We start from the raw sequence: 16,992 nt of genomic DNA, 5'->3' as shown, positions 1-16,992 counted from the left end.
TTGGTATAAACCCATCAATCTGTGGTACTGTAATGCTACATAATACAGCCTCAGGAGGCTGCATGCCAAATTTGGTCAAAATCAAATAATCTTTGGTAAAGTAGTGGTGCATGAAACAAAGTCAGGATGAAAGATAATCTAGAGCCATAACTCCCATAAGTTATGTCATGGAATGATGGAAATTTAAATCATTCAAGATCTCATCAACATAAAACAGCATATCCATTGATCCATGGTAAGCAGCATATCCACTGATCCATGGTAAGCAGCATATCCACTGATCCATGGTAAGCAGCATATCCACTGATCCATGGTAAGCAGCATCTCCATTGATCCATAGTAAGCAGCATCTCCATTGATCCATGGTAAGTAGCATATCCATTGATCCATGGTAAGCAGCATAACCATTGATCCATGGTAAGCAGCATATCCATTGATCCATGGTAAGCAGCATATCCAGTGATCCATGTTAAGCAGCATATCAACTGAACCATGGTAAGCAGCATAACCATTTACCCATAGTAAGCAGCATATCCATTGATCCATGGTAAGCAGAATATCCATTGATCCATGGTAAGCAGCATATCCATTGATCTATAGTAAGTAGCATATCCAATGATCTATGGTAAAGTTATGCTGTGGAAAATAAAAGTCAATAGTATGGGCAATCTCTAGGGGTCTAATTCATGTAAATGTGTAATGCTGGAAATCTAACTTGTTCAAGGTCTTGTCAATATTGACATATATAAAATCTGACTGAAATCCAAAACCCCATCAATGAAGTTAAGCTGAGGAAACCAGTTAAGAGGACAGCAACAACTCCTCTAAATGATAACAAAGAAAGCTGGAAATAAAACTCTTTGAAGGTCTTGTCAATATGAATCAACACAGCAAATATTAACATTAAAATCCAGCAATTTATGGTAAAGTTATTATCAGGAAAGCAGATTACTGGCAGATACACAGATGATGCTTAGTATAGGACCCCACTAAATTCATCAACTGGGGCCCTAATTAAAGACAATCAAACAAATTAAAATATTAAAAGGTTCTGCTAATTTCTAGTCATTCTCATACTGAACCTGGTATCTCACTTGCATCCATACATTGATCTGTCCTCCCAGTAACTTAACATGAAACTTCAACACTACCATCACTGCCAATGGCAGAGAAACCTAAGCATGATCATGTGAATGCAAATGACACAATAAGACTGGAAGAAAGAGAGACTGACAGACAGACAGTTACCTGATAACAGTTCTCAATAAGGTAGATCTGGCTTCATTATGGAATGTAATTATTACAGAGGTAGATGGGAGATTGGACACATACTGCTGAGATTTGCACCTGAAAAATGAAAATAAGTGTCAAAGTCATCAATAAATGAAGCCTTTAAAATGTCTGAATGTCTAAAGACAAGTTTGCTTGGGGTGGGGGTTGGGCGGGCAAGGGTAAATTTCTGGCACAGATTACTTAAGCCATTTGTGGTTCTGGTTAGCCAACCGACCCCATCTTTTCTTGCTGACAATACATTTTGATCGGGGGTGGGGGAGGAGAAATTAAAAATTAACAAAGGAATGTAACTATGATCCAAGTTAAATTCAGGATGTGAATGATGCTTCATTAAATCAGTCCAGATCAAAAAAAATTGTACCAACCTACCTATCTACACTGGATTTTTTTCTCTCAATGTAAACAGAGCTGCAGCACATGTTTTTTTTTTGGGGGGGGGATTATAATTGTAAGAACAAGGAAATAGTGATACTCTTTTCAAGTTTCTAGCTACATAACTGTCACTTGTAGTGTGATATTCACTCATTAGCAACAGTTTATCATAATGAGCAATATCAAAGAGTTAATTACAAAACATAAAAAACAAGAATAATCTCTTGAATCATGTGTGTGTCTGTGTCTCTGTGTGTGTGTGTGTGGCAGCATTTTATTTTATTTGTAGCTATATGGTACCAACTAAAGGTATAGTTTAAAAAATGTAAAGATGCTCTACTGGTAATTTTTTATATATTTTTAACAGTAATCCACCATAAATCTGTTTCTTTCCCATACTTATGACTTTTAACTGCAGAGTACTGAAACCATCAGATGTTCTTGAGAAACTCCAACATAACAAATTAGAGAATTAAGTACAAAAACTAGAGTCCTCAAAGCATTGACACTGTACTGTCTCAAAAGAATTGCCAGGAGTACTGAAACAATCTGACAGTCTTGAGCAACAAAATTTCAAATTAACCAATGGGGAAGCCGTGTTAGATGTAAGTTGGGACCATTTCCATTTAGGACAAACTTGACATTGTTAGAAGATTATTGGTATGACCATCATTCTGGAGAATATGTGACAAGATTTTCAATATGTTCACTGTAACTGCCATACTTGGAGCAAGACAAATTTGTATTCACAACCATTGTGATATAATAATCCATCTTCTGGTGAAAAGTGATGTCAGTATGACTTTGCATTTAGGAGAAGTAGCAATAACATTTTCAAGATGGTTACCATGATGACGATACTGGATGTCATATTGGCACCAATGATGACATCATCAGAATTCTGGTGATAACCCAAAGTTGATAAGACTTTCCATCTAGAAGGAGTAGCAATAAGATTTAATGATGGCAGCCATAATTTATATCCGATTAGCACAATTTTTTGTTCAAGACTAACCAGAAGTCTACAGTAAAAAGTCCATGCTGATATGACTTTTCATTTAGGATCAGCAATAACAAGATTTTCAATGATGTCTGCTGTGGTGACCATAGTAGCTATCAGATTGGCACCCATTTTCATTTCTGACCAATTAGACATCATAAGAAGTATTTTAGTGAAAACCTCAATCTGATATGACCATCCATTCAGGTGAAGTAGTAATAATTGGATTAACCAGATGGGCACCATGGTGGCCATACAGATGTCAGACCAACAACATTTTCATTTAGGACCAAACAGACATCATATGAAATCTTTCTGTACCTGAAAATATGGCCATGCATTCAGAAGGAGTAGCAACAGCAATATTTTAAGATGGCTGCTGTAATGGCCATATTACTGCATACACTTAGAGGTTTGATTTGGTTTGATGCTTTATGGCACAGCAACACAAGTAGGTTATTTAGTGTCAAGGCATTTGAAGTAAAGGCCTTACCCAAAGACACATCTTGGAAGTTGGCACTTTGAGGCAGTGTTTTATCTACCCATGCGTCATGCATCAAATATGCAGACTTTTCCGATTTGATGCACAAAAATAGTCACTAGTACACAAATTGATGCACCCCAATGTTACCTTTTACTCATTAACAAAAAACAAAGATTCAATCTAAAAATCATCGCCGGTAGGTAAATTGACGCACCCCAATATTATGTTTTGCTGATTAAAACAAAATTAAGGTTTGGTCTATTTTAATGGCTAGATTACAACTCTCCCAAACAGAAAACATGCACACATCAGTTTCTTATGCTAACATTATCATAACAAATAGGGTTAAAACTGAGTGTGGAGCCTGGAGCTGACCTTATATGAGCTGTAACTGTCACATCATTTGTAGCAACAGGATGTTAGAACCGTATAATCACTACACCCAAGAAAGAGGCAGAAAATAAACACATGATTTTAAAGTGATTCTCATGAGAAACTATTATTTTATGCAAAAATTGTCACGCAATGAAGCAACAACTTCCATTCACTCAATTGTATGCCTTGCATTGTTCCAATATACTGTCAGCATTCAATTGAAAATGGCGTCAAAGGCAAAAAAATTAAATATCAGAAACAAACAAAATTATCTTTTGGACTGCACTTATGAACGACCAATGATAATAGTATTGTTATCGAACTGGTGGAGCCTTCATCATCCAAAGATGAGGTAACGGTTACTCGTAAGATAAAACAGAGTTTGTGCAGCAATGGTTAAAAACACAGCTGGCTACGTTTTCAAAAAGAAATTAAGTTGAGTGAAGAATGTGACAGTTAAGACACCTTTATATTTTGCCATATATGTACAGAGGCTAAAAACAACATCATGACCAAATGTGCAAAAAACAATAACTTTCAGAACAGTACAGTGGCAAGGCATGCTGGGTTGCCAGAACACAAACTTCTGATTGAAGGTCCACAACACCAGGCAGATTTGAATGCTGGGTTACAAAAACATTCTTCCAAACAAGACATAATAGTGAAAGTGCAACTTATGTGTGTACATTGGCCGAGTGTAGAAGACATCCCTTTTTTTAAATATAAATCTCTTCTTAATTTAAAACATGACTTAGAAGCCAAAGAAATGTATGCCATTGGCATTCTGAAGAATTCTGACATGACTCAGCTACTACCTGTTCAGAGTTACTGGAGCACCTACAAAACGTTGTTGAGGATAGTCTTATACGTGACATGCAAAATTCGTCATTTGTGACAGCAATGGCAGATTAAAGCACTGACAAAGCCAACAATAAATGCCTTGCCATATATGCTCAGATTATGTCTGATGACATAAAAACTATCAACAAGATTTTTAACAAATATATAGTGTTCTGATGCTTCTGGCAAGGGAATTTCCTCATTGGTCTTAGCCACATTATGTAACTAATATTTTCATTGTGTATTTAAACAATATAATTATATTTTAAAAACTACTGAAAACTGATGATCGGCTTAAACAAGACTCATAGGTTTGGATTCTGACTAACTGTATTTTGCCTTGATGAGTCAAATGACTTACATGAAGCCATTTATAGATAAAACACTATAGAGGTAAACAAAAGATAATCCTGACACTTTGTGAGTCTCTTCCAAACCTGATTGAAGTTCTACAGGTTCAAAAAATTTGTGTGCCCAATTTTGTGACTGCCAAGCATGGTTTGAAAAAAATCCACATAAACTTGTTTGTGCTATCTTGTGTCCATGTCTGTACAGATTAAAGTCTGAGTCATGATCTTTGACCTTGAAATCAATGTCAGAATGCCACCAACTTGTTTTTTTGAAATGTCTGGTTGAAATCCATTTGTAGGTGTACAAGTCACTGTTTTTGTACGGTCAATGAAATACAGAAATCTAAAAAGTGACCCTGACTCCACAGTCAAGTGAGTCCTATTATCAAACTACACAACACTGCTAAAATACACACAATAATTAGTCTGATGCTACCTGTCAAGTTATTGTATTTGTTAGCCATTACAGATTATATAGAACCAATGACATGTCATAATAGGTCATGCAATAAACAATTTGTGTCAATATGACCATCCAATCAGAAGTGTAGATATAAAAATAATAGAGGTCCACTGCAGCAGCCATTACTGGCTTTAGATTAACATCATTTTCATTTAGGATCAACTACAAAGTATCTTAGTGAACATCTCAGTGTTGTAGTCAATATGACTAAAATTCCAGGAGAGGCAAAAGCAAGGTTTTGAAAATGCTGAATATCAGATTGGCAACCATTTTCATTTAGAACCTATAACATACCATAAGTATTGTTTTAGTGTTAACACATTAACCCCTGACGAGTTTACATGGCAGGATGTAGTAGCCTACTGCCAAGCTCTGTAGCATCAAGGTTAAGATACACTAAAGTGGGTAGTATTATAGAAAGGCAGACAGATGTAGCTCTACAATGATACCAAATAATCTGAACTTCTAGTTGCACTACAAAATACAGAGAGAAAAACCTCATTCTTTGGACCCGACTTTTTCCACCCAAAATTTGCCCGTGGTCAGAATCCGATTTTGTATCCGGATTTTTAGACTTTTTGGTCTCAGATCTAAGGTAGATGGGTATGAACTGCAAACAGACAGATGAACCTTTGTAAAAAGTAGGATAAGATAGGCATTTGGAATAAAGAGTGCTCTCAACATGAAAATAATGGGTCCATTAAGCAACCAAAAAAAAAAGCCCAAAAGAACTCCAACTTTTACCCTTCTGCTCAAGTGCAAGCCAAATAACCAATGAAAAACAATGTTTCTAACACAACTAGGCATGAGGCTATTGGAAAATCACCTGGAAGTTGATGTATTAGGATGAATTCAGAAATAGCTTTCAAAATGTGTTTCCTACTCGATTTCAGGCAAAAATGACAAAAACCTCTAGGGGTTATTGTGTTAAATCCCAGGCAATACAGCTATCTGTATTTATTTAAGAGGAATAGTAACAACCACAATTTCAAGACTGTAGCTATGGAAGACATTTTGGTGGTTCAAATAGTACCATTTCCATTTAGGGTCTAAACCCAATGTAAACATAACCATCCTTCAAGATCAAGTAGCAATTATACAAGATCTGAGACGGCCACTATGGCAGCTTCTTGAGGCCAAATTTGCATCAATTGTTAAAAATAAAAATAACATCCTCATAGTGCAAGGTGTTTCTGTGAAAACCTGACAATATGACAATCCATTCAAAAGGAGTACAAATAAAAATAACAAAAAAAATGGCTAATCTGCCAGAGGTCAGATTAGTACCATTTTCATTCTGGGCCAGCTATAAAACTCCATGTGTATTTGACTATGTGTTCAGTAGGAATGGCAAATACAAGATTCTCAAGAAAATTCCCAAGGTGGCCATGTTGAATGTCTAAAGAGGCACCATTTTTTACAATGAAAAAACTGTCATGTTTCAAGACTTTCCTCTAAGTAGTTTGGGAGGCATGGCAATAATAAACAACTTCTAATGCACACCAGATACCAAACAGATGTTGGCCACTGGACCTTCACATAAACTCTTCTTGTCATTGACCGCTAGAACTAAAATAAGTTATATTTATGATCAATATTTTGGGAAGAAAAATTAATTTCCTTAATATCAGAAATGAAACGTGCCCACCCTTTTAAAAACGTTGTTGATATAAAAATTAAAGAAACTCACTAAATCAACACAGAACAAGATGCCCAAGTGGACTGGAGATCACTCACCTAGATGACATCTGCCTACTTGCCAATTGCAAGAACAGTTGGACAAGACACTCGGGTCAGTAGGATGCTTTTCTCTTGAAATTTCATTCAATGCTGTTGATTGCACATGTTATGCTCTTATGTTATCTGTTTACGCTCAAATAAATAGTAACAAAGAACAAGTGAAAATGACAAGCTTTGTAAAATTTAACAAATAATTTATTTCCCTGGGAAAACAATGTAAAAATGATGAAAAGAACCTATGGTTTTAAGAATCAAATCCAAAAGTAATCCTTGAATTAAATTTTTTTAAAAGTCCTAGTAACGAAATTTGAGTTTGAGTCCCGACGAAAATCCAAAATGTAAGGTGTATGCTAAAGCTAGTATTGGGCTGTTGTGTCTACAGTTCTTTGTTGTTCCAAAGACAATAATATTCTGGTGTTTGAATTCTGAATAAAATTTAAAGAAACATCTTTGTCCAAGAATTCTGTATGAGCACTACAATATTTCCAGGAAAATGAATTAATCTTTCTGAATCCAAAAAAATTGAATAAAAATTGAAATATAACTCCAAACTGGTCAAAACAAAATGAAAACCTTGACATCAAGTGTTTTAAGCCCAAACTCACTAAATTCTCAATAAACATTGGTATTAAACATGACTATTGTGCAATTCCAGTAAAAACACAATTTTGAAATAGAGGCTGTTTACATCTAAAGTCACATATACCCAGTACGACCCTGACAAAAACCAATCATTGCTCTAAGAATAAGATAAAAATAGAAAGTTGTTTACTTGACTCACTGGTTTCTGAATCAAGGTTGGGAGCTAAGTAAGCTTTAGGTGTTTAAAACAAAACATTCAGGTCAAACAAATTTCTGGAAAATGTCAAATTCCAGTAAACAAAATTATATTACTTTAACATGTAATAAATTTTTTTAAAGAATTGTTGTTGTTGTATGGTTTAACGCCATTTTTCAGCACATGATAGGCTATACATGGCGGCCAGTATTAATGGTGGAGGAAGAACCCAGGAAAACCCCGGAAAGAACCACCGGCCCATGAGAAGCTACTGGCAAGCTTTCTCACATACCCACATTAGCCGAATCCAAGACTCAAACCCACACAGACAGAGGTGAGATGGCAGTGATCCATAATGGAGAGCGCTTTAGACTCCTTGGGGCCCCATTTTAAGAGTTACAGACAATTAAATTAAATCAAATATAAATTAAATCAAATATACATAACAATGCAAACAAATATGCAAAGGTTTCTCAAGGTTTTCAATCTTCATCCATATCTTATGGCATGTTTGCATAATTTCTCCAATACTCCCCTATCCCAGGAACACACTATCAAAGTCAGTTCATCTTATCTTAAGAAAAAGTTGCAGAATTGTTTTTCTACACAGTGCTCAGGTGAACTGGCATAATTCGTATAAATCTCAGAGCCCTATGCTTTCTGTAAAGTTTGGTGAAATTCAGCTGCAGCTTTTCAAAAGACATTCTAGTATTTTACTAGTTTTAGCACCAGTGGCCAACTTTTTTTATGGCAGACTGGTATAATTTATACAAAACTGCAATAATGTCTATGCCTAAATACTTTCTGCCTAACTTGGTCAAATTCTTTTAAATGGTTTCTGTAAAGAAGTTATTTAAAGGTTTTTCTATTTTTAGCAATGGCAACTATATTTGATAACAGATAGCACCAATTGTAGAGATTTAAAGTACTTGATGCCAAGATGTTTCTCATAAAATTTGGCCAATATCAGCTGAGTGGTTTTATAAATGTTGTTTAAATGGTTTTCTAATTTTAGTAAGAGTTGCTCATCATCATTTGTGCAAATTTTGAAAGAGCTTCATGCCAGCTGTTCAATTGTTTATCTCTCTTTTTGTACTAGTATCTTTTCTATTTTTAGCAACAGTGGCCATACTTTAAAAGCAGATCAGCATAACATTTACAAATTTAGAAGGATCCTGCCAGGATGCTTTTTTCAACTTATTTAAAAAGTATTTTCTGATATTTTTGAGAAGTCTTTTAAAGGGTTTTTACTAGTTTTTAGTAATGGTAGCTATATTTGGTGGCTGATCAGCACTATTTGTATAAATGTGAAGTCCTGTGTTGTGTCTGATTTGGTCAACATTGGTCTGGTGTTTGTTTGAAGTTTAGAACAGTAATTGTTTTTGGACAAATGACACACAACAGCCAAATGCGTCAATGCACACTACAAGATGATAAGGCAACAAAATGTGTTTCTGATTAGCAAACTGTCCCTGTTTTTCATTATCAACCATAGCACTTTTTTTGACCCAATGGTTTTAAAAAAAGATTTTTTTATATCAAATTGTTTTTTTTTAAATCCTGAAATTGATTTGTGCATCTAATTAAGCTGGTTTTTCCCAGTACTTTGAAGTGCTTAGTACATTATATATACTAATCATTATAATATGTATAATGTTTATAAAAAAAAATACCTACATACTTTAATTTCAAAACCAGTGCAATAGGAAACACACATTTTGTGGGATCTGAGGTGAACACCATCATTTATCCAATTTTTGGGAGCTGATAGAATAGTAACTGTTCTTGCTGCCTGGATAATTAATCTCTACTGTGTACTTACGTGGGCAGCAAATTCAATGCTTGTCAGAAGTGTAAACTCAGCTGCATTATGACCTTGCTTGCAAATAAAGAACAAGTAAACAATACCGGTTGCTAGTTCCAACATTTTATCTTTATTTTTTTTATTTCTATTGATATATAACCATTGTGAGAAGAGTATACACAAAGGCCTAGTTATTTTAGATGCATATTTCTGAGTTATCTTTTGCAGTAAGAGTGAACACGTCAAAATAATGGCAATAGTAACTGAATGAATGGGCCTCAGGCCTGAAAATTGGAAGGCCTCGACAAGATAAAGGCACTATAGTTGGATTCTTAATTCAGAATGTGTTGAAAATAAAATTATGTTGGCCCTGTCTGCAAATGAGTTCGTGATTAGATATTGGTAAGATAAGACAAGAACATTGTGATCCCTCAGAGAAATAAAATATTTTGGTTTATTGTTTCTTAGTTTTGTGGGTTTAATGCTATTTTCCAGTACAGGATAGGCTATACATGGTGGCTAGTATATCTGGAAGAGGAAGAACCTGGAAGAGCCCAAAGAAGAACCACTAAATGACTGGAAGCTACTGGCATGTTTTTTCACACACCCTCACTGGCAGAGTCCCTGACCTGAACCCAGGTGGACAGAAGTGAGACTCAGTAATTTGTAAAGTAGAGTGTCTTAGACCACTCTGCCACTTTGGTCCCTTTTAGATTCATGTTCAAAATTTAATTCCATCAGTTTCATATACTTGGTATCCAGAATTTTTATATTCCATTGAAAACTTAATTTTTTTTTTAAATAATGGTTTCTGGAACATTAGAGGGTCAAGATATATTAGATTAATGACAGTAGTTATCTACTTACAGTGGATGTCTAGTGTCTGGCACATCTCGGTTGGATTTTGTATTATCACTTGCATGCTGATTGAATTTATTGCGAGCATACGAGTCCTCCCCTGGTTTGATTCGGTTTTTGTCTATGTATGCTCTTTCATCAAATTCCTTCCATGGAACATCATTTTTTTCGTCATCATCATTAGAACCAAATATGCCTGGTTTCTTTGGAGGCTCTTGAGGTTTTAAATTCAGGTTTGGTATTCTGATTTCTGGAGGGACAGGGGTGGGAAAAGGTGGTTCTATAACCTCTTTATCTTTTATAAATGATTCTTGATTTCCTTTGTTTTTAATTCCATCAGCTTCTCTTTTTGCTTGCAACAATACATTACGAGAAGTCTGTAAAAAAAAGTCCAGATATTAATATGTTTTCAATATAGAAAAAGGCACAAATATACTGTACTTCTGAAAGAATAAAGATCAAATTATTCATGTCAGTGATGTAGAACATGTCCCTATCTGTTTTAATGATTTTTAATAGCTGGCAACTGTACAGGTCTCTTGTCTCTTATATCGTTTCCTGAAGCTGTTAAAAGCAAGGCTAATGGAATCAATTTTATTCCAATGGAAAACATGAGGGATGTAGAAATTTAAGTGGAAGGTTTAAAATTTCATCAGCTGGAACAGCAATGCCTCATTCTTGCATATGAATTCCAACTCCCCAAGTGGAATTATGTCCCATATCAATGCTAAAGATTAATTTTAATCCTATATACAAAAGAGTAGTCAGTCTGAGTTATTAGTCTAGATGCATTGCAAGCTCTTATAATTTGCTCAGCAAGACATTAAACAGAAAAATTTGTTAGGAAACAAAGTGGGGAAAATGAATTCTGGAAATCAAACTTGTTCAGAATCTATCCACTATAAAGCTACATAGGAAATCTGCTTGCAACCTAACAATTGGCAGTGAAGTTAAACAATCAAAAGCAAGTAAAAGGTAGGGATAACCATGGGCACAACTCATTTGCATTATGTCACAAAATAAGATTACCAATTTGCATAAATGCCTATTCAGGGTCTCATCAAGGTTAAGCAACTTACCAAACCAATTAATCTTGGCAAAGTTATGCTGCAGAATCCACAGATGAAGGACATGTAATCTGGGACCAAGCATATTTAAAACAGTAACATGGAACTCAGGAAATTAAACTAAGCCAAGGTTTCATCATTATCAAGCTGCATGTAAATCCAACAATGTGTGGTAAAGAAATGCTGTAGACACCATTTTTTTCAAGCAACTACTAAAAGTTTAGACCACTTGATTTCAAAAGGGCAGTACCTGTATCAGCTCTTGATGTAAAATTTGTATGGCTGGCCTGAAGGTCATAAAACAGCAATTCGTCAGCCAATCATAAGTGTTGTTACTAAATTTAAGTCTCTTACAATTGTTTCAATAGAAATCTCAGTCTCAAGAGTTTAACGAAGTTCATGCCTATTGGTCTATTTTAGTCAGAGCTAATTACACTTTATATAAAGTAAACATGGTAGCAATTAAATTATATAAAGTTGTGCTTCCAGTCACACTTCCTCACTAGACTCAATATACTGATGACAATCTACATTTTGGTAAAATTTCCCTAGATGCATGTCCCCATGCATTTATTACATCAAAGTATTCCAGCAAACTGATAATATAAAATATATGAAATGACCAAGGTTCTTAACATCTAAAATATAGGTCTGTACAATGCTTTTATCTGGGGAGTACACACAAAAGTTCTTTATCAACCAACGTTTCAATACTCTTTTCTCTTTCATTGTTGGGGTATAAAGGGAGATTTTTGTGATGTCATCAGAATCACATTTATAAAATGAAGGACTACTTTATCAGTGTCTGTCCCTGGCAACAGACTTTGTTGATAAGATTATATTACCTGTGAAAAGGTGCCATGTCCTGAGCACCAATCCCACCATTATCTGTACATTAAGTGCAGAATAGATAGCAATGCCATATGTATCCCAGGGTTGTTGTACAAATTCTTTTGTCTGGCACCACAAGATCAAATGAAAATCTCAACAGTTGATAAAAATATTGATTCACTTGCTTTGAATCCATTTTACCCAATTTCTGTCAAATGGTATGAAAATATCTATAATGAGCAAGTAGAAAATTATCATTCATGCATCCATACATATATGGATATGAACAGTCCACCAATCAACTCGTATCCAGCCAGATGCTGCTTCTGTTATTTTTGGGTTCATCCTCCTCTAACCTGAATAGTCATAATTATTCTTTCCAAGAGCTATCCATGGTTTCCAATGAACAGTACAGTACAGTACAGTGTCATTTCCAATGTGCAGTACAGTACAATGCCAATCATCCGGATTGTTCAGCCGTATGAACATCCAATGTCCCCTGAAAATCTTATAACAAAATTGATTGGAATCACTCTCTTCAGATGGGTCCAGATATTTTGTGTTCTACTGTACCAAAAACAACAGAAAGTAAGATAAATATAAATAGTGTATCTATAACTCTGACAACCCTTGGGATGTGGGCACAACATTTATCATGACACATTAAATTTAATTCATATTTCTAATGTATTACTGGCAGTACTTTCACAAAAACTATTCTGAATTCTGATCAACTGAACAGGTCACACATGCTCCACAGCAAAACAATGTATTGGTTTCCTCATAGTGATTTCAGCTCCACAGAACAACCTATTGTGCTATAAAGCAGAGCTTTTAGATCATTCTGTGAAAGCAACAAAACAGTTATTGGCTTTTGCTTTGTTCAAAACAAGCGAGCCATGGTCAATCAACATTAGTACACTCTTATTTACAGGTGGTGACTGAGGAAGGGCAAGCCACTTTTTGAAAATGTTCATACAATTAGACAAGTGACATATATAAGGATTGGATGAGATTTGATATATGAGCAAGACAGAGGAGAGGGGACTAGCATGATGATATCAAAGTTTCCAGCAACTGTTTAGCTGTATTCAATTTTTCGTTGTAAAAAGCCATGAGTATTGGTTAGCCCAACTGCTGTTGAAACTTACTGACTTCTGGAATTTCATCCCTATCAGTTCTCTTCCTCTTATTTATGATGGTTTATACATGTCTATATCTAGGATTTAGGATAATTCCAGCAAAATAACTAGTACTGTGTCTATCAAATGACCTGTTTAAGCGATTTACATTATCAAACTTTACTGACTGTTTTACTATTGAAAAATCAATGAAGAAAACTTATAGGGTGTTTTGTTTGATTGATCAATTGTTTTCTGCAAGAATATTTTTATTTGAAACAAAACCTCAATGGAATTTATGCCAAAGAACAATTTAAAATGGGGATTCTGTTGTTATGCCAGACAACAATTTAAAATGGGGATTCTGTTGTTATGCCAAACAACAATTTAAAATGGGGATTCTGTTGGATGCTTGACAGTATTCACAACAGTATTGGTGATATCACTATAGCTCAGCAGTTTATACCCAATATACTCATCTAATAAGTTGAGTAAAACTGCAAAGAACAAAAAATCCTGATCTGCCATAGCATAATGCACCTGGAGATCAGGGTTTATGCTGATTACTCCTAACAAGATGCACAGACCCACATCTACTGGTGCATGATGTGACAACATATCTTGTTCTATGCAGTTTACATCTGGATTAGTCTTTTAAGCAAGTATATAAGGTACTTTATTTAATCTGCTTTGTTGCATGAAGAGCAAAGCCATGGTTTTGGAGCAATGTTATGACCCATGCTGCAAGCAGTCCCACACCTGTCATATGTAAGATTTTTTTTCTGTCTGGTGCTTGTTTAGTCAGATAAGAGGTTTAAAATTATTGGGCTTTACAGTTGTGAAGTTAAATGTATGAAAAAAATTTAATTCCTAACAAAGGTACAGCTGGTGTATTCTGTAACTGCTCAAAATATCATTACTATCAGACATGTCCAACATGTACAATGGTTTCCACACACACACACACACACACATATATATATACACACACACACAATATATCAGGGGTCAGCAACCTATTTCACACAGCTTGCCACTTTTATCCAGATTAATTACAAATTACTATTAGTTACAAAATGAACATGTGTGCCACTAGTAAGAGAGTAACACTGTTAAAATTGAAATTTTTGGCGGCTCTTTGTGTGCCACAAAAATCTCTTGGCACATGTTCCGTAGGTTGCCAACCCCATATCAACAACCCTCAACAATTTTTTTCTCTAAATCATATCCGATAGTAAAAACTGAATTCTATGATTCTCCTTCTTCCATCCAACAACAGAGAAGGGTTTACCTCTTAAATAATTAAGAATGACAGGATCTCTCAATTGGAAAATGTGTGAGCCCATTATCTGGTAAATTATATACCTGCAGCTCTCTCTGAACCTCACACTGAGCAATTCAGATTCTTGGCTTAAAACTTTGAATACTATTAAGTACCCCATGAAAGTGAGGATGTAAGAGGATCACTTCCAATTAGTATTGGCAAGTAGCTTATAATTAGTAATGTACCACTTGGTGTAAGAAATGAGCTTCACTCCTTCCTTTTTATCCCTAAGCCCAAACTTTAATGAGTGAGCTAAAATAACATGAATTTTACACACACACACACACAACTAAAAAATGCAACATGAATTTTACACACACACAACTGAAAAATGCAACATGCAATTTTCCAAATATGTATATTCACAATACTTTTTATTTATGAAAGAAGACTCTCCTACCAAAGACTGGTGTTTAACACCACACCAAAATTTTCTCTGTGCCATGGCAACGGGAATGATGTGCCTTGATAATGACAAGAAGACTTAAAGTCAGCAACTGCAGAGCTAATCAAAGTATATTTCAAACCATGTTCAATAAATCTTGTGTCAGTAAGGAAGGTTTCTCAAATCTGAGATTTTCAAAGTTTACAATATAAACTGCTTGGGAGAGGGGATCCACAAGACTAAATGTAGCTAGAGGAGGGAGGGTGTTGACTGGCTAGCATCTGTGGCATCATTAATCAAAATGACATACTGCCCCAGTTTCTGGCAGTGTAGTCTGGTGAACAGAAAATTTTAACATATGGTTTTCTGGACACATTAATCAAAGAGTAAATAAACCTGTTATTCCTGTGAATTTATAGCTACCTCATCTGACATTCATTCCCCCAAAAATGCCTGTGAAAAGGTCTACTGGAACATCTGAACTTGAAACCTGATATTCAACTATAGTTCGTTCCACACAGCATGAGCAACATTTATCCTATCTTTAATTTAGTAAATTTTCAGGTCAGCATCAATGTTTCTAAAAGTGCTTAATTGGTTTCACACAAAGTATTTAAAACAAACTTGGTACTTTTAGTTACATTCATTGACCCTGACTTGACAATTTATTGAGTTATGGCTAGGAACAATTTTAAATGCTGTGTGGAAGGAAGCCAGACAAGTGTTCATTTATAACTAGAGAAGACCAAGGAAGCCTGTTCCTCATTGTGGCCCTTGCTGACCCCTGAATGAAGATTAATCTCAAACACTTGTCAAGATGAAAACTTGAAATATTACACATTACAGAGTAGATGGGGGAACAGCAGGTTTTAAAACAGCTTAAATACATGCACAGCTGTAATAACACTCTTCATGCAGATATATGCAGATTCATGTGCTAAAACAAAAATCATCGAAGAAAAAAGGGCCAGTTCTCAGCAGTGGCAGGTTTTCAGGTTCCACTAAAATTCTTTAAACTGATCTTCAAGCTGAGATTTTACATTATCATGCTTATGATACTTCTGACAATATCAATATTTTTCAGACCTCAAGACACGCACAGAATCTGCATATTTTACTTACACCAGCAAACTGACTAAAAACACATAAGGGAATTTTCTGTATATTGAAACTAAGCCAAACAAATGTAAGCTTAGTCCAAAGCTGTCGGCATTATGATCATGTGATCAATATAGTTCATGCTATATTGTGGCGCAATTGATCAATATGAAGCATGCTAACGGGACAAGTTCCACATCTTTCATACACATTTAAAATGAATCAGAATCATCACTAAGCTATTTCAAACTTTCTAAAATTAGTATCCTGATTATTAGAACTTGGTCTGATATCATATTGAAGAGTTCTAGTGGTGTTAAAAAAAATTAACCTATCAAATTTCAAAACATGCTATTAGTTTCAAATCTGAGTGCAAAATACCCAAATTAATTGAATTCTTATCTAGAGTTCTGATTTTTGTCAGCAGTAAAGTGAAGACAGTGAAAAGGATGCAAAATCACTATTTAACTTAAACTAAACATGTGGCAATTTTGTTTCTGTAAAAAAAGTTCAGCAGTTCCCTTAATCTGAGGATATCCTCAACATTTCCTCAAGGATTAAAGAAGATTCTTATCAGGAGAATTTAAGACAGTATGATTGTATCTTAACATTTAATGTCTTCTTATGATTAAAACACCTTCCTGCCTGTTACACATACAATGTTGCACCTATAATATTTAACCTCTCCTGTGTCACTAAAAGACCATGGGCTTTGCCAAGGAAGGGATTGGGTGGGCAGGGGTCAGCAATAAAGAGTTAATCTTATGAATAAACTTTAAAGAACTTAGGATTTGACTGCAACATAAAAA

General features: G+C 35.0%; 1 protein-coding gene across 1 annotated transcript in view; it reads right to left on the bottom strand.

The window, feature by feature from the left end:
• Positions 1–16,992, bottom strand: part of LOC149808340 (polypeptide N-acetylgalactosaminyltransferase-like) — a 126,630-nt gene that overhangs the window by 101,785 nt on the left and 7,853 nt on the right. The window contains exons 2-3 of the mRNA XM_089975896.1: positions 10,367–10,734; positions 1,249–1,347 (exon numbers count right to left, since the gene is read on the bottom strand). Of these exons, the coding sequence (XP_089832022.1) occupies positions 1,249–1,347; positions 10,367–10,734 (467 nt within the window). The remainder of the gene's footprint in view (positions 1–1,248; positions 1,348–10,366; positions 10,735–16,992) is intronic.

The sequence above is a fragment of the Sinohyriopsis cumingii genome, chromosome 1, assembly GCF_028554795.1.
Source record: "Sinohyriopsis cumingii isolate HCF-2022 chromosome 1, ASM2855479v2, whole genome shotgun sequence".
Lineage (NCBI taxonomy): Eukaryota > Metazoa > Mollusca > Bivalvia > Unionida > Unionidae > Sinohyriopsis > Sinohyriopsis cumingii.
This window is presented reverse-complemented; position numbering and strand designations above follow the sequence as displayed.